This window comes from Octopus bimaculoides, chromosome 2, assembly GCF_046866305.1.
Source record: "Octopus bimaculoides isolate indiv1 chromosome 2, ASM4686630v1, whole genome shotgun sequence".
Lineage (NCBI taxonomy): Eukaryota > Metazoa > Mollusca > Cephalopoda > Octopoda > Octopodidae > Octopus > Octopus bimaculoides.
In genome coordinates, this window is record NC_142929.1 from 5,364,597 (window position 1) to 5,386,284 (window position 21,688).

At 39.3% G+C, this 21,688-nt stretch overlaps 1 protein-coding gene across 4 annotated transcripts in view; it reads right to left on the reverse strand.

Annotated features, from left to right (window-relative positions):
• LOC106868896 (H(+)/Cl(-) exchange transporter 7) overlaps nucleotides 1–21,688 on the reverse strand; it is a 111,130-nt gene that overhangs the window by 9,615 nt on the left and 79,827 nt on the right. For all 4 annotated transcript variants that reach the window (XM_089340517.1, XM_052975410.2, XM_014914358.3 and 1 more), the window contains 6 exons: nucleotides 20,844–20,971; nucleotides 18,662–18,747; nucleotides 17,607–17,736; nucleotides 16,339–16,428; nucleotides 13,350–13,442; nucleotides 10,313–10,396 (listed from right to left, as the gene is read on the reverse strand). In XM_089340517.1, the coding sequence (XP_089196643.1) occupies nucleotides 10,313–10,396; nucleotides 13,350–13,442; nucleotides 16,339–16,428; nucleotides 17,607–17,736; nucleotides 18,662–18,747; nucleotides 20,844–20,971 (611 nt within the window). The remainder of the gene's footprint in view (nucleotides 1–10,312; nucleotides 10,397–13,349; nucleotides 13,443–16,338; nucleotides 16,429–17,606; nucleotides 17,737–18,661; nucleotides 18,748–20,843; nucleotides 20,972–21,688) is intronic.

Consider the following 21,688-nt stretch of genomic DNA (forward strand, 5'->3'; position numbering starts at 1 on the left):
ACCTTTAGTCAAGCAAATCGACCCCAGGACTTATTCTTTTGTAAGCCTAGTACTTATTCTATCGGTCTTCTTTTGCCGAACCGCTAAGTTACGGGGACGTAAACACACCAGCATCGGTTGTCAAGCAATGTTAGGAGGACAAACACAGATACACACAAACACACACATATATATACAGATACAAGACGGGCTTCTTTCAGTTTCCGTCTACCAAATCCACTCACGAGGCTTTGGTTGGCCTGAGGCTATAGTAGAAGACACTTGCCTGAGGTGCCACACAGTGGGACTGAACCCAGAACCATGTGGCTGGTAAGCAAGCTACTTACCACACAGACACTCTTGCGCTTATATGAGTTTTAAAATTTAAGATTTTTGAAGGACAAACTGGATTTGAGGGGTTGCAACAAACCAAAGATAATTGAGGACATTGTAATCAACTGGAAAGAACTATGAACTGAAACCAACTCCAAGCACTAGATGGAGTGCTCAACAGCTTGTCGAGTATTCTATAAAGGGTCATTCTTTGTGAGTTCATAATAATGATTTGTTAGTGTTTTGCCCCAGGACACAGATTTGCTTTTGATCAACCATGACCAACCAGTTGTTTTTTTTTTTCTTTCTATCATTCTCAAGTATTGGAATGGTGTCCAATGGAATGACAATTTTGTATTTATTTATTGCAAACCTTACTTTGAAAACATTGACTATTAGAATTTAAGATCTCCAACTCATTGATTAATAATAATAATAATAATAATAATGGTTTCAAATTTTGCCACAAAGGCAGCAATTTGGTGGGGTGGGGTGAGTCAACTACATCAACCCCAGTACTGAACTGGTACTTATTTTGTTAACTCCAAAAGGATGAAAGACTAAGTCGACCTTGGCAGAAAGACGCATGAAATGCCGCTAGGCATTTTGCCCAGCAATGCTAACAATCGCACCAGCTCACTGCCTTAATAATAATCTTTAGGCACAAGGCCCGAAATTCGGGGGTAAGGGGCCAGTTGATTAGATCAACCCTGAAAGGATGAAAGGCAAAGTTGACCTCAGTGGAATTTGAACTCAGAATGTAAAGACAGACGAAATAACGCTAAGCATTTTGCCTGGCGTGCTAACCTTTCTGCCAGCTCGCCGCCTTATAATCATCATCATCGTTGTTTAACGTCCGCTTTCCATGCTTGCATGGGTTGGACGGTTTGACTGAGGTCTGGCAAGCAAGTGGGCTGCACCAGGCTCAATCTGATCTGGCAAAATCTCTACATCTGGATGTCCTTCCTAACGCTAACCACTCCGAGAGAGTAGTGGGTGTTTTTACATGCCATAATAATAATAGTTTCAAATTTTGGCACAAGGCCAGCAATTTCGGTGGAGTTGGGCAGTGGATAACATCAACCCGAATGCTCAACAGGTATTTTTTTAAAGTAGTTGTATGTTGTCAACTTAATGCGACAGTCCCCTGAAGGGAATAATACTACTGTTGGTTAGACCTAGGAAGCTGCACCGCTTCCTGTCGGCCTTGATACATTTTCTGTGGTGTCCTGGGGTGGAGGTGCTTGTCCCCCCCCCCTGTAAACATAAGGACACAGGAAATGTGTCATGGCCGACAGGAAGCAGTGCAACTTCCTAGGTCTAACCAACAGTAGTATTATTCCCTTCAGGGGACTGTCACATTAAGTTGACAGCATACAACTACTTCATCGTATCACTAGAGTATAAATCTCTCTGAGAGATTTAGAAATGTATTATTTCTAAAAAAGGTATTTCTTTCATTGACGCTGAAAGAATGGAAGGTAATATTAGAACTCAGAACACAGATGAAATGCCACGAAGAATTTTGTCCAGCATACTAACGATTCTGCTAGTTTGTTTCCTTGATGATAATAATAATAATAATAATGATTTCATTTATTTGCCACAAGGACAAAGGATGAGGGGGACAATACAAAGAGAGACAAAGTGTGGGGATTTGCATGTAATGAAATGATAAAATTTTTTTAAAAAATTGTTTTTAATAAGTATTGGTTAAGTATACACTGAAAAAGAAGGGACATGTACATAGTATGCGACAGGTGAAAAACAAAAATAATCCTTTCTACTAAAGGCACAAGACCTGAAATTTGTAGGGAGGGGACTAGTCAATTACATCGACCCCAGTATTTCAGTGGTACTTAATTTATTGACCCCGAAAGGATGAAAGACAAAGTTGACCTTGGTGGGATTTGAACGCAGAATGTTGCGGCAGATGAAATGCTGCTAAGCATTTCGCCAGGTGTGCTAATGATTCTGCCAGCTCGCCACATTCAATAATAATTATAACGTCTTCAAATTTTGCTCCAAAGGCAGCCATTTTGAAGGAGGGGATGTGTCAAGTCGACCCCAGCGTTCAACTGATACTTATTTTATCGACCCTGAAAGGATGAAAAGCAAAGTCAACTTTAGCGGAATTTGAACTCTGAGCATAGTGGTAGACAAAATGCCACTAAGCATTTTGCCCAGTGAATAATAATAATAATGATAATCCTTTCTACTCTAGTCACATGGCACGAAAAAATTTTGATGGTGGGGGCTAGTCAATTACTGACCCGAATGATTGACCTTAAAAGAAAAATTGACCACAGTGGAATTTGAACTCTGGCTGTGAAAAACGGGGAAGAAATAACGCTAAGCATGTTGTTGACTCTGCTAATTATTCTACTAGCTCATTACCCTACTAACAACAACGACCCTTTCTGCTGTAGGCACAAGGCCTGAAATTCTAGGGGAGGGGCTAAGTCAATTACATTGACCCCCAGTGTTCAACTGGTACTTATTTTATCTAACTCAAAGAGATGAATGGCTAAGTCAACCTTGGCAGATGGACAAAATGCTGCTTCTTCCACTTCTATTTCTTTCTCACAAGAACACTGTTTCTGAATTACTTTCTTCAGATCATCTTACAAAGTGTTGATATTGAATATCAACCAATTAATTATTTACATTTGATGGATATTTGTCATCTTTGTTGTTAACACGTTTCGGCTGATATACCCTCCAGCCTTCATCAAGTGTCTTGGGGAAATTTCGAACCTGGGTTCTCATTCCTAAGGTATTTTTCGATATTATTATTCGAGTCACTGCCTGGAATCAAACTCGGAATCTACTAACTCCAAGATTGAGTTTGATTCCAGGCAGTGACCTGAATAATAATAATCTTAAGAATCAGAACCCGGGTTTGAAATTTCCTCCAAGACACCTGAAGAAGGCAGGCGGGTCTATCAGCCGAAACGTGTTAACAACAAACAAGATGAGGACAAATATCTGTCAAGTGTAAATAATTCCTTATCTCTTAAATATAGAACTGTATTGACTAATTAATGTCAGACGACCTGCAAAGGTCACAGGCACTGACTGACCCTTCCATTTGACTAAAAAACAACAAAAATGATTCTGAGCTGTTCATTCACTTCTGAAAGACCCCCTCATTTCACTGACTTCAACAGAAATAAAATTTTCCTCTAGGTAATTTACTAACAGTTTTCACATCACAGAGTCTTTTTTAAACATAATGGTACCAAGACAATAATGCCACAACATAAAATACTTAAGATCCCAATAGAATGCCAAATAGAATCTGCCAACCTTTAATCGTCTTGTTATGTTTTAAGTCTGTGAAAATTTGTTTTTGTGATACCAATACGCAAGAGATATTCACAGCCAAAGCTTTGAAGTAGAATCGAATAGCCTTGCTTAGAATCACCGATAAAATCATAAAATTGACAATCCATAAAAAAAAATCTGCTATATGAGCTTTTGAGAAAATAATAATAATAATACTGAGAAAACGATTTGGTTTCTAGCTAAATCTCAGCAAACTTTCTCACCATCCACCCTGAGAGCTGGAATAATCATTAGAAAATCTTTTAGCAAATAGTTTTGTGTGATATCTCTGGGTATCAAAGGAGCTTTTGGTGAATTCTGGTACATTTGGACTTATTTCAGCTTAAGTATCAGTGAAGTATACGAAGAAATGGTTGCCCAGCAACAGAGTTACCTTAATAGAACTATTATGATTGATCTCACAAGTCCTTGTTCTGATGTGGTGTTACTTAGTCGTGATTGAGCAGAATTAGAATCAGCATTCCAGCTATGACCATCCCATCTTTTATTCAGACATAGTGTATCAAAGGTCATGTAATCTAATATCTCCCTCTTTTAAGGTGGTAAGGTGTAATTTGAGTAACATTTGGCTGCTATTTCTAGCACTTAGAGTGAGTGAATCAGAATCTCCATCACTGATTAGAGTCTGACTTATCTATCACAGAGCTCAATATTTGATCCACTTCTGCTGATTGCTTACAGATATAATTTTACTAAAATAATCCAGGAGTATTCTGTTGTGTCTGCGGGGAGAGTCATTCTCTTTTGGTGCCTTAGAATTTAACACACTCACAGGTAAAATTTCCACTTCTTTCTTTTTTTAAAATTTTTCTAAAATTTTCGTTGTGTCTTGCAACCTTTTCACTAGTTATGACCATCCGTTACTCACACTGAATTCCTTTTTGTTTCTGCGCATGTGTGTGGATCAGTGTGTGTGTGTGCCTATACATGCATGTATTTATATATGCATGTGTGTGTATGTATGTATGTATGTATTCTGCATATTCATGTGTTTGTATGTATGGATGTGCATCTCCATATGTGTAGACACGTGTCTCCATATGTGTCCGTGTGTGTGTATATATATGGTCATGTGTTTCAGTCTCCATTTGCGTATGTGTGCTTGTCTGTTCATATAACCTATGTCCCTATCCATCTGTATGTTGATCTGTTTACTTTCATATCCATATGCTTACATACATACATCTATCTACATATATATACACTCATACATACATACTAATCTGGATTAAAATCTGTAACAAAAACAGCAGAGTCGTTGGCATGCATGCAGACCATTGTCATTCTCTTCTGACCCACATTTAATCAAGTCGGGTATCAGTTTTAACAATCTAACAAACAAGGGTAAATTGTAAAGGTCACAAATAATCATCATCATTTAACGTCCGTTGTCCATGCTGGCATGGGTTGGACGGTTTGACTGGGCTGGCACACTGGAAGGCTGCACCAGACTCCAGTGTGATTTGGAATGGTTTTCTACAGCTGGATGCCAACCACTCCAAGAGTGTAATGGGTGCCATTTGTGTGACACTGGGGTGCTTCTACGTGCATCCGGCATGGGTGCCAATTTGAGTGACGTCGGTACCTGCAATGACTGCTATTTTGTTTGGCTTGATAGGTTTTCTCAAGCACGACATAATGCCAAACATCTGTCATTGCCTCTGTAAGGCCCAATACTCGAACAGAACTAAACCATTTTGCCTCCATGAGGCCCAACATTCAAAATGTGTTCTTTACATGCCACCAGCATGGGTGCACTTGGTTTGATGGGTCCTCTCAAGCACAGCACATCGCCAAGGCCATGTAATGGCTTTTCTTATATATCATCATCATCAACATTGGTTGAATGCCTTGATAGGTAATGGCAAGGCCAGAGGCCATACCAGGTTCCATAGTCTGGAAGCTCTTCCTAACATCAACCACTTTATAGAGTGTAGGGGATATGTTTGACATGGCCCTGGCACCATGGTTTTAGGATCTCAAGTCTGTTGTGGTGGACAGGTCTTTTTGAGTACCACAATGTGTCATATATCTCATTTTTTCTGTCATCTACGTAAGATTCAATGTTTTGAGATCAGCCTTTGGGTTTCCTTCTTCCACAACTGTCTCCACTTTAGATATATATATATATGTATATATATAAATTTAAATAATAAGGGTAAAAATTGATATTAATTAGATTAATATCAATTTAAACCAGTGGCCTAGCATATTGAAAAAAATCTGAAGATTCAGAAAATTATATTACATGCATATAAGAGGAATGACCACTAAGAAAAATTGTTCTCAAGAAAATTCAGCAAACACCAGAACATAAAGCAAGCAAGACAAATGAAAAGATCAAAATATAGTGATACACACACACACACATGCCTCCCTTCCAGCTGAAGGGGTTTTAGTCTTACGGGTTATTCAGTGACCCTGTTGATGCTGGTGCCACATAAAAAGCACCCAGTGTACTCTGTGAAGTTGTTGGCATTAAGAAGGGTATCCAGCCATAGAAAGCAAGCTAAGGCACATGAGTGGAACCTGATCCAGCTGCCCAGCATGAAGAACTGATATCAAACAATGATGATGAATTATATATAAGAGCATGCTCATGGTTGAGTGCTTGTGCAAGCACTCAACTATGATTTCTGATCTCAAAAACAACTATAAGCTAAAAAAGTTCACCGCATAATTTCTTATTTCCTTGTCATTTATAGAATCTCTTATTACCAGTGGGCAACTCAACTGATGCTTTGTTCTGAAGCAGATGTATATTAAGTTTTAACACCAAGTTATCACTATGCCTGAACAAAAAGTGTGTGTGTGTGTGTGTGTGTGTGTGTTCCTCGGTTTTTATGAAAAGAATGTCTTTTACACAACAGAACGGAAAGGAACATTTAAGAAAATACTTTGAAAGATGACCAAAAAGGAAAACAGTTCAGATAATTTTCCTGCTATCAAACTTCCATCTATGTTTGAGGTATGTGCTGAAATGGAAAGACGAGCAAGATCTCACATTATCGCAAATCCATGATGCCAACTGGGGCTGTGTAAAAAGTATTACTATCACAGGCTGCCATTATCTGTTGCCTATAAATCTGAAGTGGGGGAATTTGTGTATGTTTTAAATAATTCAACTGTGTTTATGAGTGCTCCAGGGGAAAAGCATGAATATCACAGCTTCCCCATTATCCATTGCCTATACTTCAGGGGGGAGAAGGAGTTGTGTGAGAGGGCATCATCATCACCATCTAGCATTCTTTTTTCCATGCTGGTATAGGTTTGATAGTTTGACAAACTCTCACACACATTTTTACTTTCAGTTTCTGTCTACCTACATCCATTTACAAGGCTTTGACTGGCTCAATGCTCTAGTAGAAGACAACTTGCTTTAGGTGCCACAAAATGGAACTGAACCAAAGACCACATAATTAGGAAGTAAGCTTCTTAACTAAACAGCTACACCTAAATATAGTTCTATATTTAAGAGATGAGGAATTTACATTTGATGGATATTTGTCCTCATCTTATTTGTTGTTAACACGCTTCGGCTGATATACCCTCCAGCCTTCATCAGGTGTCTTGGGGAAATTTCGAACCTGGGTTCTCATTCCTAATGTATTTTTCAATGATTATTATTATTATTATTCAGGTCACTGCCTGGAACAAACTCGGAATCTTGGGGTTAGTATCCCATGCTCTTAACCACTATGTCATATGCCCATGGGCATATGGTGTAGTGGATAATAATATAGTAATAATAACATCGTAAAATACCTTAGGAATGAGAACCCAGGTTTGAAATTTCCCCAAGACACCTGATGAAGGCTGGAGGGTATATCAACCGAAACGTTGTGTTAACAACAAACAAGATGAGGTCAAATATCCATCAAATGTAAATAATATACAAGAGCTACACCTAAACACCTGAATGTGTGAAAACACATTTTTCACAATTTATCTTGTAGTCTCCACTCCACCTATTTTACTAACTTCATCTATAAACATTTTATCTTGAAAAAATGCTTCTCATAATTTATAATCAAGTGTCAGGTTTTATATGAAAGAGGAAGTACAACTGAATTCCAATTATATATATATTTATTAAATTTATAAACTTCAATTCTGAATTTGTTTAGTCTTGGTCAGCTGGCAGGAAAGCCAGTGTGCTGGCAGAGTTGTTAGCATGCCAGGCAAATGTCTTTACATTCTGGGTTCAAATTCTGCTAAGGTCAACTCTGCTTTTTATCCTTTCAAGGTCGATTAAAATAAGTACCGGTTAAATACTGGAGTGAATGTAATCAACTTACCTTCTCTTCCAAAATTGCTGGCCTTGTGCTAAAAGTTAAAATCAATACTTACTAAATAATTTATTTGTAGAGGGAACCTGTGGTGGAGGAAGACATGGGATGAGGCGATGAAGCATCGTCTTTGAACTTTGGGCCTCACAGAGGCAATGACTAGTGACCAAGACCTTTGGTAATATGCTGTGCTTGAGAAGACCCGTCAAGCCTAGTGAAATCATAGCTGTGGCTGTTGCTGGTGTTACGTAACTGGCCCTGTGCCAGTGGTATGTAAGAAGCACCTTTCTAGTGTTGGGCCTCATGGAGGCAAAGTGGCTGATGCCAGTGGTGTCCGCCAAATCAGAAAGATCCAAAAATCATCATTACCATCATTTAATGTTTTCCATGCTGGCATGGGTTGGACGATTTGATAGGATCTATCAAACCAGAAGAGCTGCACTAGGCTCCAACTATCTGTTTTGGTAAGGTTTCTATGACTGGATGCCCTTCCTAATGCCACCCACTTCACAACCAGCTTCTCTTTATGTGGCACCAGCACGGGTATGGCACAGTAAATAAATACAAATTTAGAGTGGGATCCAGGATTTATCTGTTTTGAAGTCACCTAAAGACAGAACCTTGCAACCATTAAAGAAATGGTTCTGCTCAATATGCAGAAAAGGAAACTGCTGTCAAACCATCCAATCCATGGAAAATAGGAGTTAAATGGTGATGATGATGATGATATATTTATGAGCTGACGACTGGTAAAAGTTCATTTGATAAAAAGCAAACGTGAGGCATATCAATGAAAGATAAATATACATTCATTTATGTATGATGCCAATTGTTATGATAATTATCTTTTTGTTTCATTCATTGGAGTGTGACCATGCTGGAGCATTGGCTTAAAGTGTTTAGTTGAACAAACTGACTCCTGTACTTTTGCTAAGTTGTGGGAGACATAAACAAACCAGCACCGGTTGTCAAGCAGTGATGGGGGACAAATGCAGACACACACACACACGTGATGGACTTCCACAGTTTCCATCTATCAAATTCACTCACAAAAAGTACAGGACCATAGAAGATCCTTGCCCAATGTGTCACACGATGGAACTGAACCCAAGACCTGGTAGTTGGAAAGCAATCTTCTTAACCACATTGCCATGCCTGTACCTTGTAATCACAACGTTTAGAGATGAGAAATGCAACCCAAGAAGACAACATAAGGGGAGGAAACATATTTTGGAAATTGGAACTAAGATAAATATACAAAATTAATTAGCAAACAGACATCACTGGTAACTTCGTCATATTCAGTCACTGTAATTAAAAGTGCTAATAACAAATTGATTTTTTCTACATTAAAAGAAAACAAAATCTGTAATGGTTTTTGATTGAGGCATGAGAGCAATAATTTTAAGGGAAGCAGGATTAGTCAAAGCCATTGACCCTAGTATGTGACTGGTGCTTTATGTTATCAACCCTTGAGGGTTTGAAGCCAGAATGTAAAGTGTTGGAGCAAATACAGCATGGCATTTGGTCCAACATTCTAATGATTCTGGTGGCAAAAGCTAGCAGAATGGTCGACATGCCAGGTGAAATGCTTAGCGGTATTTCATCTGTCTTTACGTTCTGAGTTCAAATTCCACCAAGGTCGACTTTGCCTTTCATCCTTTTGAGGTTGATAAATTAAGTACCAGTTGTGTACTGGGGTCGATCGAATCGACTGGCCCCCTCGCCAAAACTTTCAGGCCTTGTGCCTAGAGTAGAAAAGATTCTAATGATTCTGCTAAATAATAATAATCCTGAAATTTGCAGGGAGGTGGTAAGTTGATTACATCAACCCCAGTGCATAACTGGTACTTATTTATTCGATCCTGAAAGGCAAAGTCGACCTCAGCAGATCAGAATGTAGTGGCAGACAAAATACCACTAAGCATTTCATCCGGCATACTAACGATTCTGCGAGCTTGCTGCCTTATTAATATTAATAATGGTTTCAAATTTGGCACAAGGCCAGAAAATTTGGGGCAGTGGGCAAGTCAGTTACAATGATCCCAGTGATTGACTGCTACTTATTTTATCAACCCCAAAAAGATAAAAGGCAGGCAGGATTTGAACCCAGAACATAAAGATGCATGAAAGGCAATCAACCATTCTGACTGGCATGCTAATGGTTCTTTCAGCTCACAACCCAAATAATAATAATAATCCTTTCTGCTAAGGACACAAGGCCTGAAATTTGTGGGGAGGGGGCTAGTTGATTACATCGACCCCAGTGTTTCACTGCTACTTAATTTATTGGCCCTGAAAGGGTGAAAGGCAAAGTTGACTTTGGCAAAATTTGGATGATAGTAATAATAATAATAACTTACGTTTGATACTGTATATGCACCAGGATTCATAAAGCTGGTGAGATCAATGTGCATTTTCCGTTCATTTGAAGAAATATTGATTTTCTGGTAATGAGAATAAAATGGCTAATTAAATAATCATTCCTCATATTTTAATATTCTTGTTTTCATACATCTCCACTGAGATGCCCTTCTTGGATACTGATTCAACTTTAAAAAAGAAAAATGCAAGAAAAAAAAAAAAAGTAGAAAAGGCGCAGGAGTGGCTGTGTGGTAAGTAGCTTGCTTACCAACCACATGGTCCCGGGGTTCAGTCCCGCTGCGTGGCACCTTGGGCAAGTGTCTTCTACTATAGCTTCGGGCTGACCAAAGCCTTGTGAGTGGATTTGGTAGACGGAAACTGGAAGAAGCCCGTCGTATATGTATATATATATATATGTGCGTGTGTGTGTATTTGTTTGTCTCCCCCAGCATCGCTTGACAACCGATGCTGGTGTGTTTACGTCCCTGTAACTTAGCGGTTCGGCAATAGAGACCGATAGAATAAGTACTAGGCTTGCAAAGAATAAGCTCGGGTCAATTTGCTCGACTATAAAGGCGGTGCTCCAGCATGGCCGCAGTCAAATGACTGAAACAAGTAAAAGAGTAAAGAGTATCTATAGGGCTTGGCTCTTTGTTGGTTACGACAATGAGTGTTCCAGTTGAACCAATCAACAGAACAGCCAGCTCATGAAATTAAATAAGCTAGGCTCTCCACAGACGTACATACCATTAACCCATTCATTACCAACCTGTCCGCAGTCAGCTGAAACATTTTTGGACTCAAATGACCAACTCAGCCGAAGCCGGCCAAGTGAACCCATTGATATTTAAATATAAATTTCAGCACAAATCTCGTTAGTACATTTGTGAAAACACTTGATTTCACTTAGTAAATAGTCAAGTTACAGTATCTGATGTTGTTTGATGTAATATCTGAGCTGTGCGAATTTTGGGCAATTTTTTTCCACATTTTTTCTTTGGCAATTTTTTTCATCTTTTAAAATGGATACCAGTTTCATGCTATCAAGCAGTGATTCTGGATTTGAGGACTTTACAATGGAAGATATGGAGAAATCAAGCAAATATAAGCTTGTTTGATCACTGCAGAAAGTAAACAAACCGAGAAAAAAGAAAGCTTGTGGTTTACATGTATTTACCTGTAATTAGAGTCACTTTGAGACAAACGTTATGCAATAGAATTGATTAAGAACCTTTTCTTCAATTAAATAAAATAGTTACAGTTACTTAACCCTTTTGTTACCAACCAGCTCTGGCTCTGAGTACAAATGTCTATAAGTTTTGAATTAAAATCTTCCACCAAACCTTAGTCACAATTTATGTTCCTAACACTAGCTGAATGATAACTAAGTTATTTTACTAAGTTCTTTGTTATATTTAAAGTAATTGAAAGAAACATAGAACATCTCAACAGAAAATACAATAACAAAAGGGTTAATGAAACCAGTCTAAATTCCTGATGGTTTTAGAATTTAACTGAAACTCATTAGGGGTTTGTTTTACTTAGAAATATAGTAACGAAAGGGTTAATGTAGTTCTCAGGGAGATTCAGTATGACACAGAATGTGACAAAGTTGGGCCCTTCTGAATTACAGGTACAACTCATTTTTGCCAGCTGAGTGGATTGGAGCAACGTGGAATAAAGTGTCTTGCTGAAAGACAAACGTGCCACTGGGAACTGAATTCAGGATCTCACGATCATCAGCTGAATAACTTATAAGCCAGCCTCCTTCATAATACCACAAGGCATTTTCTCCAATGCTCTACTGATTCTACCAATCTACTGCAGCAGAAGTGTGGGTTTCAAATTCTGATACAAGGCCTGAAATTTCAGAGTAAGGACTAAGCCGATTACATCAACCCCAGTGCATGACTGGTACTTATTTTATTGACCCTGAAAGGATGAAAGGCAAAGTCATCTTCAGTGGCATTTGAACTCAGAATGGAAACACGGATGAAATGCCGCCAAGCATTTTGTCCAGCACGGTAATGATTCTGCCAGCTTGTTGCCTTACTGTAGGATAATTATTAATTAGTTCATTAAATATCCCATAAATAATAATGCTCATTATTAATGATGTGCAACTATGCAAAATACTATGAAACATTAGTTCTGAAATTCTTTGATATTGGCTCCACAGAAATCAGTGAAAGTATGACAGCAATAAGGTCTTTCTGGTGCCAAACTGTCTTAAATTTTGATTTGTTACATACAAAGACTGGCCTTTTTCTGAGCCCAAAACCAATATTAAAGAAAATATGAGACTGTAAGACACAGACTGGTTCAGAAGTTGGTAAAATTAAAGAAATAAAATAAGTTACACCTAATTAATTATTTTTTCAAATTAAAAATTACTATTTCTGTTAGACATAGGAAGGGTTTAGAAGGATTGGTAAACTCCTTTTCAAGGAACATTCAGTTTTTAAACTGAACTCAGCTTTCATCGATACTCGCTGTCCACCCAAAGTTGTACGTCTTGCACATAGGGAGAATGAATTGGTAAAGTACAAACATGAATGACCCTATGGTCATGTGTTTGAACCTTGTCACCTTACACTTGCGTCACAGCACTAGCCAAGGTACGTTACTCTGCACACCCCAGTTTGCCAGATTAACAAGCTTCTTCAATTAATAAACCAATATGAAACGAGAACAGGTAAGACTAACAACTGACTATGAAAACAATTAGATACTCTAACCAAATACAGGAATCCCTTGCCATTTCACGGTTCACCTATTGCGGTTTATTAGTCAAGCTTACATCAATCCCTCCGTGGTGGTGTTGTGCATTTATAATAAAAGAAATATATACAAATTATAAAAATATACAGTACAGTAGCGTTTCTACTTTGTGGATTTTCACCTATCGCAGGGGGTTTGGGAACGTGACACCTGTGATAGTCGAGGGATTACTGTATAGCACTTTGAGAACTAGAATAAACTAAAATCAACACCGATTCCTGGGAAATAAAGCTGAATAAAAGAATAAAAACTTACATGAATTGGCTGGAAGCGAGGATATTCTTCTCTAAAGTCTTTATTATGAAGATTCCTGATTGTGTGGAAGAGGTCCTCTCTCTCATTGAAAGCCTAGCAAGTGAAAAACAGAAAAAGGACAGAGTATGGCTATGAGTGAAATCTATATTGTTTTTATAGAATTCAGATTGAGGATGCAAACCAGTTTATATATTACAGTTCTATCTTTAAGAGATGAGGAATTATTTACATTATTTAGATTTGACGGATATTTGTCCTCATCTTTGTTGTTAACACAATGTTTCGGCTGATATACCCTCCAGCCTTCATCAGGTGTCTTGGGGGAATTTCGAATCTGGGTTCTCATTCCTAAGGTATTTTTCGATGTTATTATTATTATTATTATTATTCAGGTCACTGCCTGGAATCGAACTCGGAATCTTGGGGTTAGTAGTCCGCGCTCTTAACCACTATGCTATATGCCCGTGGGCATAATAATAATAACATCGAAAAATACCTTAAGAATGAGAACCCAGGTTCGAAATTTCCCCAAGACACCTGATGAAGACTGGAGGATATATCAGCCGAAACGTGTTAACAACAAACAAGATGAGGACAAATATCTGTCAAATGTAAATAATGCAGTCTATAGATATTTCAAACTCTTCTAGATAGGCAAGGATGGAGAGACATTCTTTTACTTGTTTCTATCAATGGACAGTAGCCCTGGGAGGCTTTAATCAATCACATCAAAGTAAATTATGATGCAGTCTAGAATGGATCTTATCAATCTTGATTGATGATCGGCTAAGTTACATGGCAGAGACAAAGAGCATTGTTTTTCCAATAGAATCAAACAGATAGGTGGACACTTACAAATATCATCATCATCGTTTAACGTCTGTTTTCGATGCTGGCATGGGTTGGACGGTTTGACTGAGGACTGGCAAGTCAGGCGGCTTCACCAGGCTCCAATCTGATCTGGCAAGGTTTCTACAGCTGGATCCCCTTCCTAACACCACCCACTCCGAGAGTGTAGCAGGCGCTTCTTATGTACCACCAGTATGGGGACCAGTCAGGCAGCACTAATATCAACCACACTCAAATGGTGCTTTTTAGGTGCCACTGGTATGGGAGCCAGTCTGGCAGCACTGGCATCAGCCATGACTACGATGCCAGTGCCGCATCAATTTAAAATATCCCAACTGATAGATGAGTGTTGAAGTATTCAAGCACCCACTACACTCCAAAAGTGTAGTGGGTGCTTTTTATGTGCCACTGACATGGGAGCCAGTCAGGCAGCACTGGTATCAGCCACATTCGGATGGCGCTTTTTACGTACTACCGGGGATGGGGTGGGGGACTGGCACCACACACATGCATGAAGAGTGAGCACCTGCACAGCTTTTGTTTACCAATTGCACTGACAAAGAATTTGTTTGCTTGAAGCTACAATAGAAGGGACTTGCCCAAGATGCCACACAGGAGATTGAACCAGAAACCATTTGTACGGTAAATGAACTTCTGATCCACACCAGTGAGGATCTCTCATCAGAGGGGAGAAAGGTAAAATCTTCTAGCTTTCATTTTCTTTTATTTTTTTCAGTCATTAGACTGCGGCCATGCTGGGGCACCACCTGGAAGGATTTTAGTCAAATGAATCGACCCCAAGACATTTTGTTAAGCCGGGTACTCGTTCTTTCGATCTCTTTTGCTGAACTGCTAAGTTACAGGGACATAAACACACTAACACCAGTTGTCAAGCGGTGGTGGGGAACAAACACATACATTCATGCCCACACATGGTGGGCTTCTTACAGTTTCCATTGATCAAATCCACTCATAAGGCTTTGGCCAGACCAAGACTATACTAGAAGACATTTGTCCAAGGTACCGTGTAGTGGAACTGAACCCAAAACCATGTGATTGGGAAGTAAATCATCATCATCATCGTTAAACGTCCGCTTTCCATGCTAGCATGGGTTGGACGATTTGACTGAGGACTGGTGAAACCGGATGGCAACACCAGCCTCCAATCTGATTTGGCAGAGTTTCTACAGCTGGATGCCCTTCCTAACGCCAACCACTCAGAGAGTGTAGTGGGTGCTTTTACGTGTCACCCGCACGAAGGCCAGTCAGGCGGTACTGGCAACGGCCACGCTCAAAATGGTGTATTTTATGTGCCACCCGCACAGGAGTCAGTCCAGGGGCACTGGCAACGATCTCGCTCGAAATTCCTATGAAGGCCAGTCAGGCGATACTAGCAACAGCCACACTCAAAATGGTGTATTTTATGTGCCACCCGCACAAGAGCCAGTCCAGGGGCACTGGCAACCATCTCGCTCGAAAATCCTATGAAGGCCAGTCAGGCGGTGCTGGCAACGGCCACGCTCAAAATGGTGTATTTTATGTGCCACCCGCACAAGAGCCAGTCCAGGGGCACTGGCAACGATCTCGAAAATCCTTACACATGTCACGGGCACAAGTGCCAGAAACGCGATGCTGGGTACAGGTGCCATCCCTATTTCGCTTGCCCCAATAAGTCTTCGCAAGCTGAGTTCCGTGTCCAATGAAGGAGACGACGTTGGCACGGGTGCCAGTCGTTGAATTTAGTTCGATTTCACTTGCCTCAACAGGTCTTCGCAAGCAGAATTTAGTGTCCAATGTAGGAAATGTACGCATGAGTGGGCTGGCTACACCCCTGGCAGAGGCCTTGGATTTAATCAATGAAAATCCAGCTGCAACACAAATAACTGGAAAAATGCAATTTCGGAGCAAACTAATTGTAAAATTTCTTAGTTTTTTTAAAAAAATATTTAACTATTTGGTAAGGAAGAAGTGGTCAGTGATGATGACCCTGTGGGAGCAATCTGGTGGATGTTTCTTTTAAACAGTTGGAATTGATAGCTACAGATAAAAGATGGTCAATGATAGGGGTCAAGGGGGTTGACATTAAGGGTGGAGGGCAGAGATAAGACAAGCATAGAAATAGCAGTGATTGGAATTTTACCTTCATTTTTAAAAGAACCAATAATTGTGTGCGCAGGATCATTCCTTGGTAAGTGCCAAAGGTATTTGATTCGTCTGGGTTCCTCATATGCTACAACATTGGAAATATGGCATACACATCAGACAAAATTACAAAAACCACAACGAACAATTAGACAAACAGACTGAAAGGGAATAAAATAATATGGCCGTCATAAAAAAAAACAAAACATCTCTAGTGTTTTTAACAAGTGGACGATAGTTATGTTGTGCCTTGGGAGGGTCATAATTCCAATAATAGTAACATATGCACTAGTTCAATACCACTTCTTTATTGTTAGTCAGTTGGTTAAATATTTGACCAACTAATTAATCAATTGTTTGTTAATATGCTGATTAAACAATTGATTGGTCAGCAGACTTTGAAGAGAGAGAGCAAGTCTCTATTTAAACCAATATATTTAATGCTTATACAATAACAAGTGTAACAACACAAATAATAAAGCCAATTTGTTAAGCAATTAGATTAAGAACCACACAGATTATCACTATCATCATTTAATGTCCGTTTTCCACGTCGGCATGGTTACAGCTCCCTTTTCTAGATTCACAACACTTTTATGATTAGTTTTGATAAAAATCTTCTGTTCAATTGGTAAGGACCTTAAGCATTTAGCTAGTGTTAGTATATTTTTAATTAAGTCTGTTTAGAAATGTAATCACAGTATCACAAATCAACCAGACCACCAGATGCTGTTATACACCACTGATTACAATGCACTTCCAATTCTCTCTTGATTGCACCATTCTTTCCATCTTGACCCAATTTAAATCATCTTCCTATCATCATGGAGGCCTTTTGAGTGGTGTTTTTCTGTTCTCCTGGATATCACTCAGTAACTACACAGGTCCACCTGAAGTCTGTGGATCCTTGCAACATGTCCGGCCCAGAAGAACTTGTGCTTTCAGGACTCTGCAATCACATCATCCACTCCACTCTGTTCTGTTCTTGAATTACCTTATTCTGAATGTGCTCGTGGGGATATTTTTAGCATGGATCTTTCACTGACCCTTTGCATCAGAGCCAATCAATGTTCTATCCTCTTCATAGCAGCCCACATCTCACTTGCGTATAAGAATGCATGCAGGGCTGCGATATTTTGGTAAATTGAAAATGTAGTTAGTATCTTTAATTCTGTCAGATACACTAACTATTGGACTATAACCAGATTAGGAAGAAATATTTAAAGACTGTCACCTTTGGGAGGACACAAAAGACGGATTACTCACCATAGGAGCATAGGGGTCATAGTCGTCCACAACAGGGAAACCATTGTGGCTCTCATGGAGGAGAACATCCATCACTCGACCGACTTGCTCGACTCGTTGCAGCACTGTAACAGGATGACTCATCACTTCACTGTAAAAGAAAACAAAATAAAAGCCTCAAAGATACTTCCTTGCAAGTACGGAGTCCTGGTTAGACAGCTTTTCAGGTGAGATACTTTTGGTGTTATGTAAATGGGAGATAAATATAAAAATGCCAACTCAGAACAAATAACATACACCATCAGGACCATAACCATTTAATGTCTGTCTTCCATTTTGGTATGAGGGGGTCCCAACCTTATTTTGCTTGTGGACCCCCTAGGAGCTATCTTATCTGTAGACCCCATATATGCACATGTAAATTTTTGAAACAAACTATTTGTTTGTAGGTTAATAAAAACTAACAATGAAACAATTTCGTTATATTCCAAATACAAATCCTGAACATTTCAATAAATACAAGTAAACAAAATTTATATCTGGACCCACAAATTACAATTTTTTACTCGTGGACACCCTGAGGGTCCATGTAAACCCCAGTCGGGAACCCCTGGGTTAGATGGTTCAACGGGAACTGATAAGCCAGAGAGCTGCACCAGGCTCCAGTCATCTGTTTTGGCTTGGTTGCTATGGCTTGATTCCCTTCCTAATGCCAACCACTTCACAGAGGGAACTGGGTGCTTCTTATGTGGCACTGGTAGGTTTTACAGGAGTAATATAATTTGCATCGACCAAGTTTGATGAGTTGATTGCCTAAGTAAGGTGTCAGTTGAATGAAAAGCAAAGTCTTTAATGGGATTTGAACTCAGAACGAAACAAAACGAAATAAAGTTAGGAAGCAATAAGTCTAAAACTGTTCTGACTCACTTCTCCCTCCTCAAACACTTTTGTTTATAATATTCATAAATATTGATTATAAAGTTTAAGGACACACTACTACTTAATGCAGCATATGAGAGAGAGAGAGAGAGAGAGAATTAAGGGAAAGAGCAAGCCTGCCATTATATTTAACTTACTTGGCATTCAATGAAGATGCAAGATCAGATGGCTGCCATCCAAGCAATGGAACTCCTCCAAGATGTATGTGAATATCATAGATACCCTGTGCAGGAAAAAGAAGAAGAGAAACAAAATGAAAGAAATAAATATAGGTGAAAAAAAAAAATTAAATAAACAATAGCATTCCAAATAAATTTAGAATATTATTCCAGCAGAAAATTAAATTAAATAACATTTTCCAGAAACAAGAGTAACATCACTTTTATGGTTTTCCATCATGTTTTCAACAATTTATAAGAATTTCTACTTCACCACCCAGTACCCTGCCATGTTCCTCAGGTATCTGCACCACGGTCTTTTGACAATGGTAAAGAATAGCATTTATATACTTCATCAGTTTGATGTGTAAAGTGTTTACAATTTGAATTGTGTCAGTGTTTTTTTTTTTTGTGTTGTTTGCATTTTGTGTGAAGTGTTGGAGGGTGATGGTGTTGTCCAAGCATCTACTCTATGAATTGTGTTCATCATTTAACGTCTGTTTTCCATGCTGGCATGGGTTGGATGGTTTGACAGAAGCTGGTAAGGCCAGGGACTGCACCAGGTTCCATCGTCTGTTTTGGCATGGTTTCTACAGCTGGATGCCCTTCCTGATGCCTACCACTCCAAGAGTGTAGTGGGTGTTTTTTTTATGTGGCACCAACACGGGTGTTTTTCATGTGCTTTTTACATGCACCATCCCCAGCGCTTTTTATATGGCACCATCACCAGTGTGTTTCACACGGCACCATCATCAGTGTTTTTCCCGTGACTTTTTGGGTGCTAGTGGATGAAATGTGGTGGTGGGGAGTACGTTGATGGAGTAGAGTCTCTCATGGACAAGCACTACAAGGTGGTCTCGGGATATCAGTTCTGTTGTGGTGGGTCGGTCTTCTTCAATTCAGCAATGTGCCAGATATCTCAGTCCTTTGTCATCTCCTTTGTAAAGGTTCAGTGTTTTAAGACTGGCCTTCAATACATCATCCTCTGTCTTCCTGCGTCCCTCTCTTCCAAATCTTCCTTCCAATTTAAGTGACTGGTGGTACTTTATGCAAATGCAGTTTACAGCAGTTGCATAAAATGTCTGCCTGAAAGTCACAGACAGGTGAGAACAACTTGCCCCAAATCCCATTCAGGAGAGATGGATATTGATATTTCAATTTTTGTGGCTTCTGAACATCACATCACATAAAACAAATCAGGGAGGATGTGAATCACCAGTCTATGACAAATAGTATAAGAACCATTTGCTAGTATGCCACAGTGATGCATATGTACGATTAGATTCAAATTATGAATACATCAGGTGTGTCATCATCATCATTTAACATCTGTTGTCCATGCTGGCATGCGTTGGATGGTCTGACCAGAGCCGGCAAGCTGGAAGGCTGCAGTCTGGTTTAGCATGGTTTCTACAGCTAGATGCACTTCCTAACGCCAATCACTCCGAGAGTGTAATAGGTGCTTTTACGTGCCACCCGCACAGGTGCCATTTGCATGACACCGGTATCTGTTATGACTGCAGTTTTACTTGGCTCAATGGGTCTTCTTCCCAAGCACAGCATAATGCCAAATGGACTCAGTCACTGCTTCTGTGAGGCCCAACGCTCGAAGCCCAGCATAATGCTAAATGGTCTTATCCTTACCTCTGTGAGGCCCAACGCTCAAAAGGTGCTTTTACATGTCACCTTTTATGTGTGATTGATAATGTTTACAACACTAGTGCTGCTGCCAATTGATAAGTCTGTGGCATACTAGCAAATAGGTTCTTTCACTATTTGTATACAGTCATGAACTAGCAATTCAGTTTGCACCTGACTTGCATGTGATTCAGGTATGTCATGTTAATAAGCTGCAAAAATGGCGAAATATCAATATCCATCGCTCCTGAATGGGATTAGGGATGAGTTGTCTCACCTGTCTATGACATTCGGGTGTTTTAACACCCACAGCTTTGAGGGAGTCATCCCCACTGTGCTATGCCGCAGTCTACGGGTGAACAAGCTAAACACATACATTGGGTATGTGTGATTGATTAATATATATAAAAGAAAAAAATCAACAAAACAAATGTCAAAAAACAAACTGCAAAAATTAGAGCCTCTGATTTACACTATTTGCCAAGTTTTATCGAATAGGAATGGGGGAAAGAAAAGCCCTTACCTCATTAAAACAGTCTCCCACCCATTTTGCCATGATGATAGTCAACATAATAGGGAGACCGTAAGAGATGTTGGCCGTGGCTTCAATTATGATGACAGTCAGACTTATAGTCATACGAACAACACCACCTGTTTTTAATACAAAAGAAAGAAGATTCATTTTCAATAATTTTTTTTATCACCACTTTATTTTGCATTTTCCATGCTTGCATATAAAAGACCATCATCACCATTTAATATCCATGTTTGCATGGGTTGGACAGTTTGACAAACACTGGCAAACTAGAAGGCTACTCCAGACTCCAGTCGTCTATTTTGGCATGGTGTTGATGGCTGGATGCCATTCCTAATACCAACCATTTCACAGAGTGTACTGTGTGCTTTTTACATTTTATAATTTACAAGATGTTTTATTATAAAATAAATAACCATGTAACATTATTTTTTTTGGTTATAAAAAATTTAGTTGCTAAACACATTTTAAATCTGCTTTGTTTACAGTATTAAACTCAGCCACTCATTGTAGTTCTAGTGTCAGATCTGTTGAGCTGAGCAGAGTGAAATGTCTAGGCTATGGGGATCCCACAAGGCCTAACTGGTTGGCTGTAAACCATGGACAGCCTCAATCAACTAGTTGCCATCCAATCAACCGATAACAGCAGTACTATCACTTTATATTAGAGTATCTCTTTATTCTTTTCTGCATGGCTGCAGTCGAATGACTGAAACCAGTAAAAGTAGAAAAGAATAAAAAGATACTCTAATATACCTGCTGTACATCTCCAGACTTTCTATTCCACATCCATTTTCTCATGTAGGTTTTCTTGGAGAGAATTTCGTAAATAG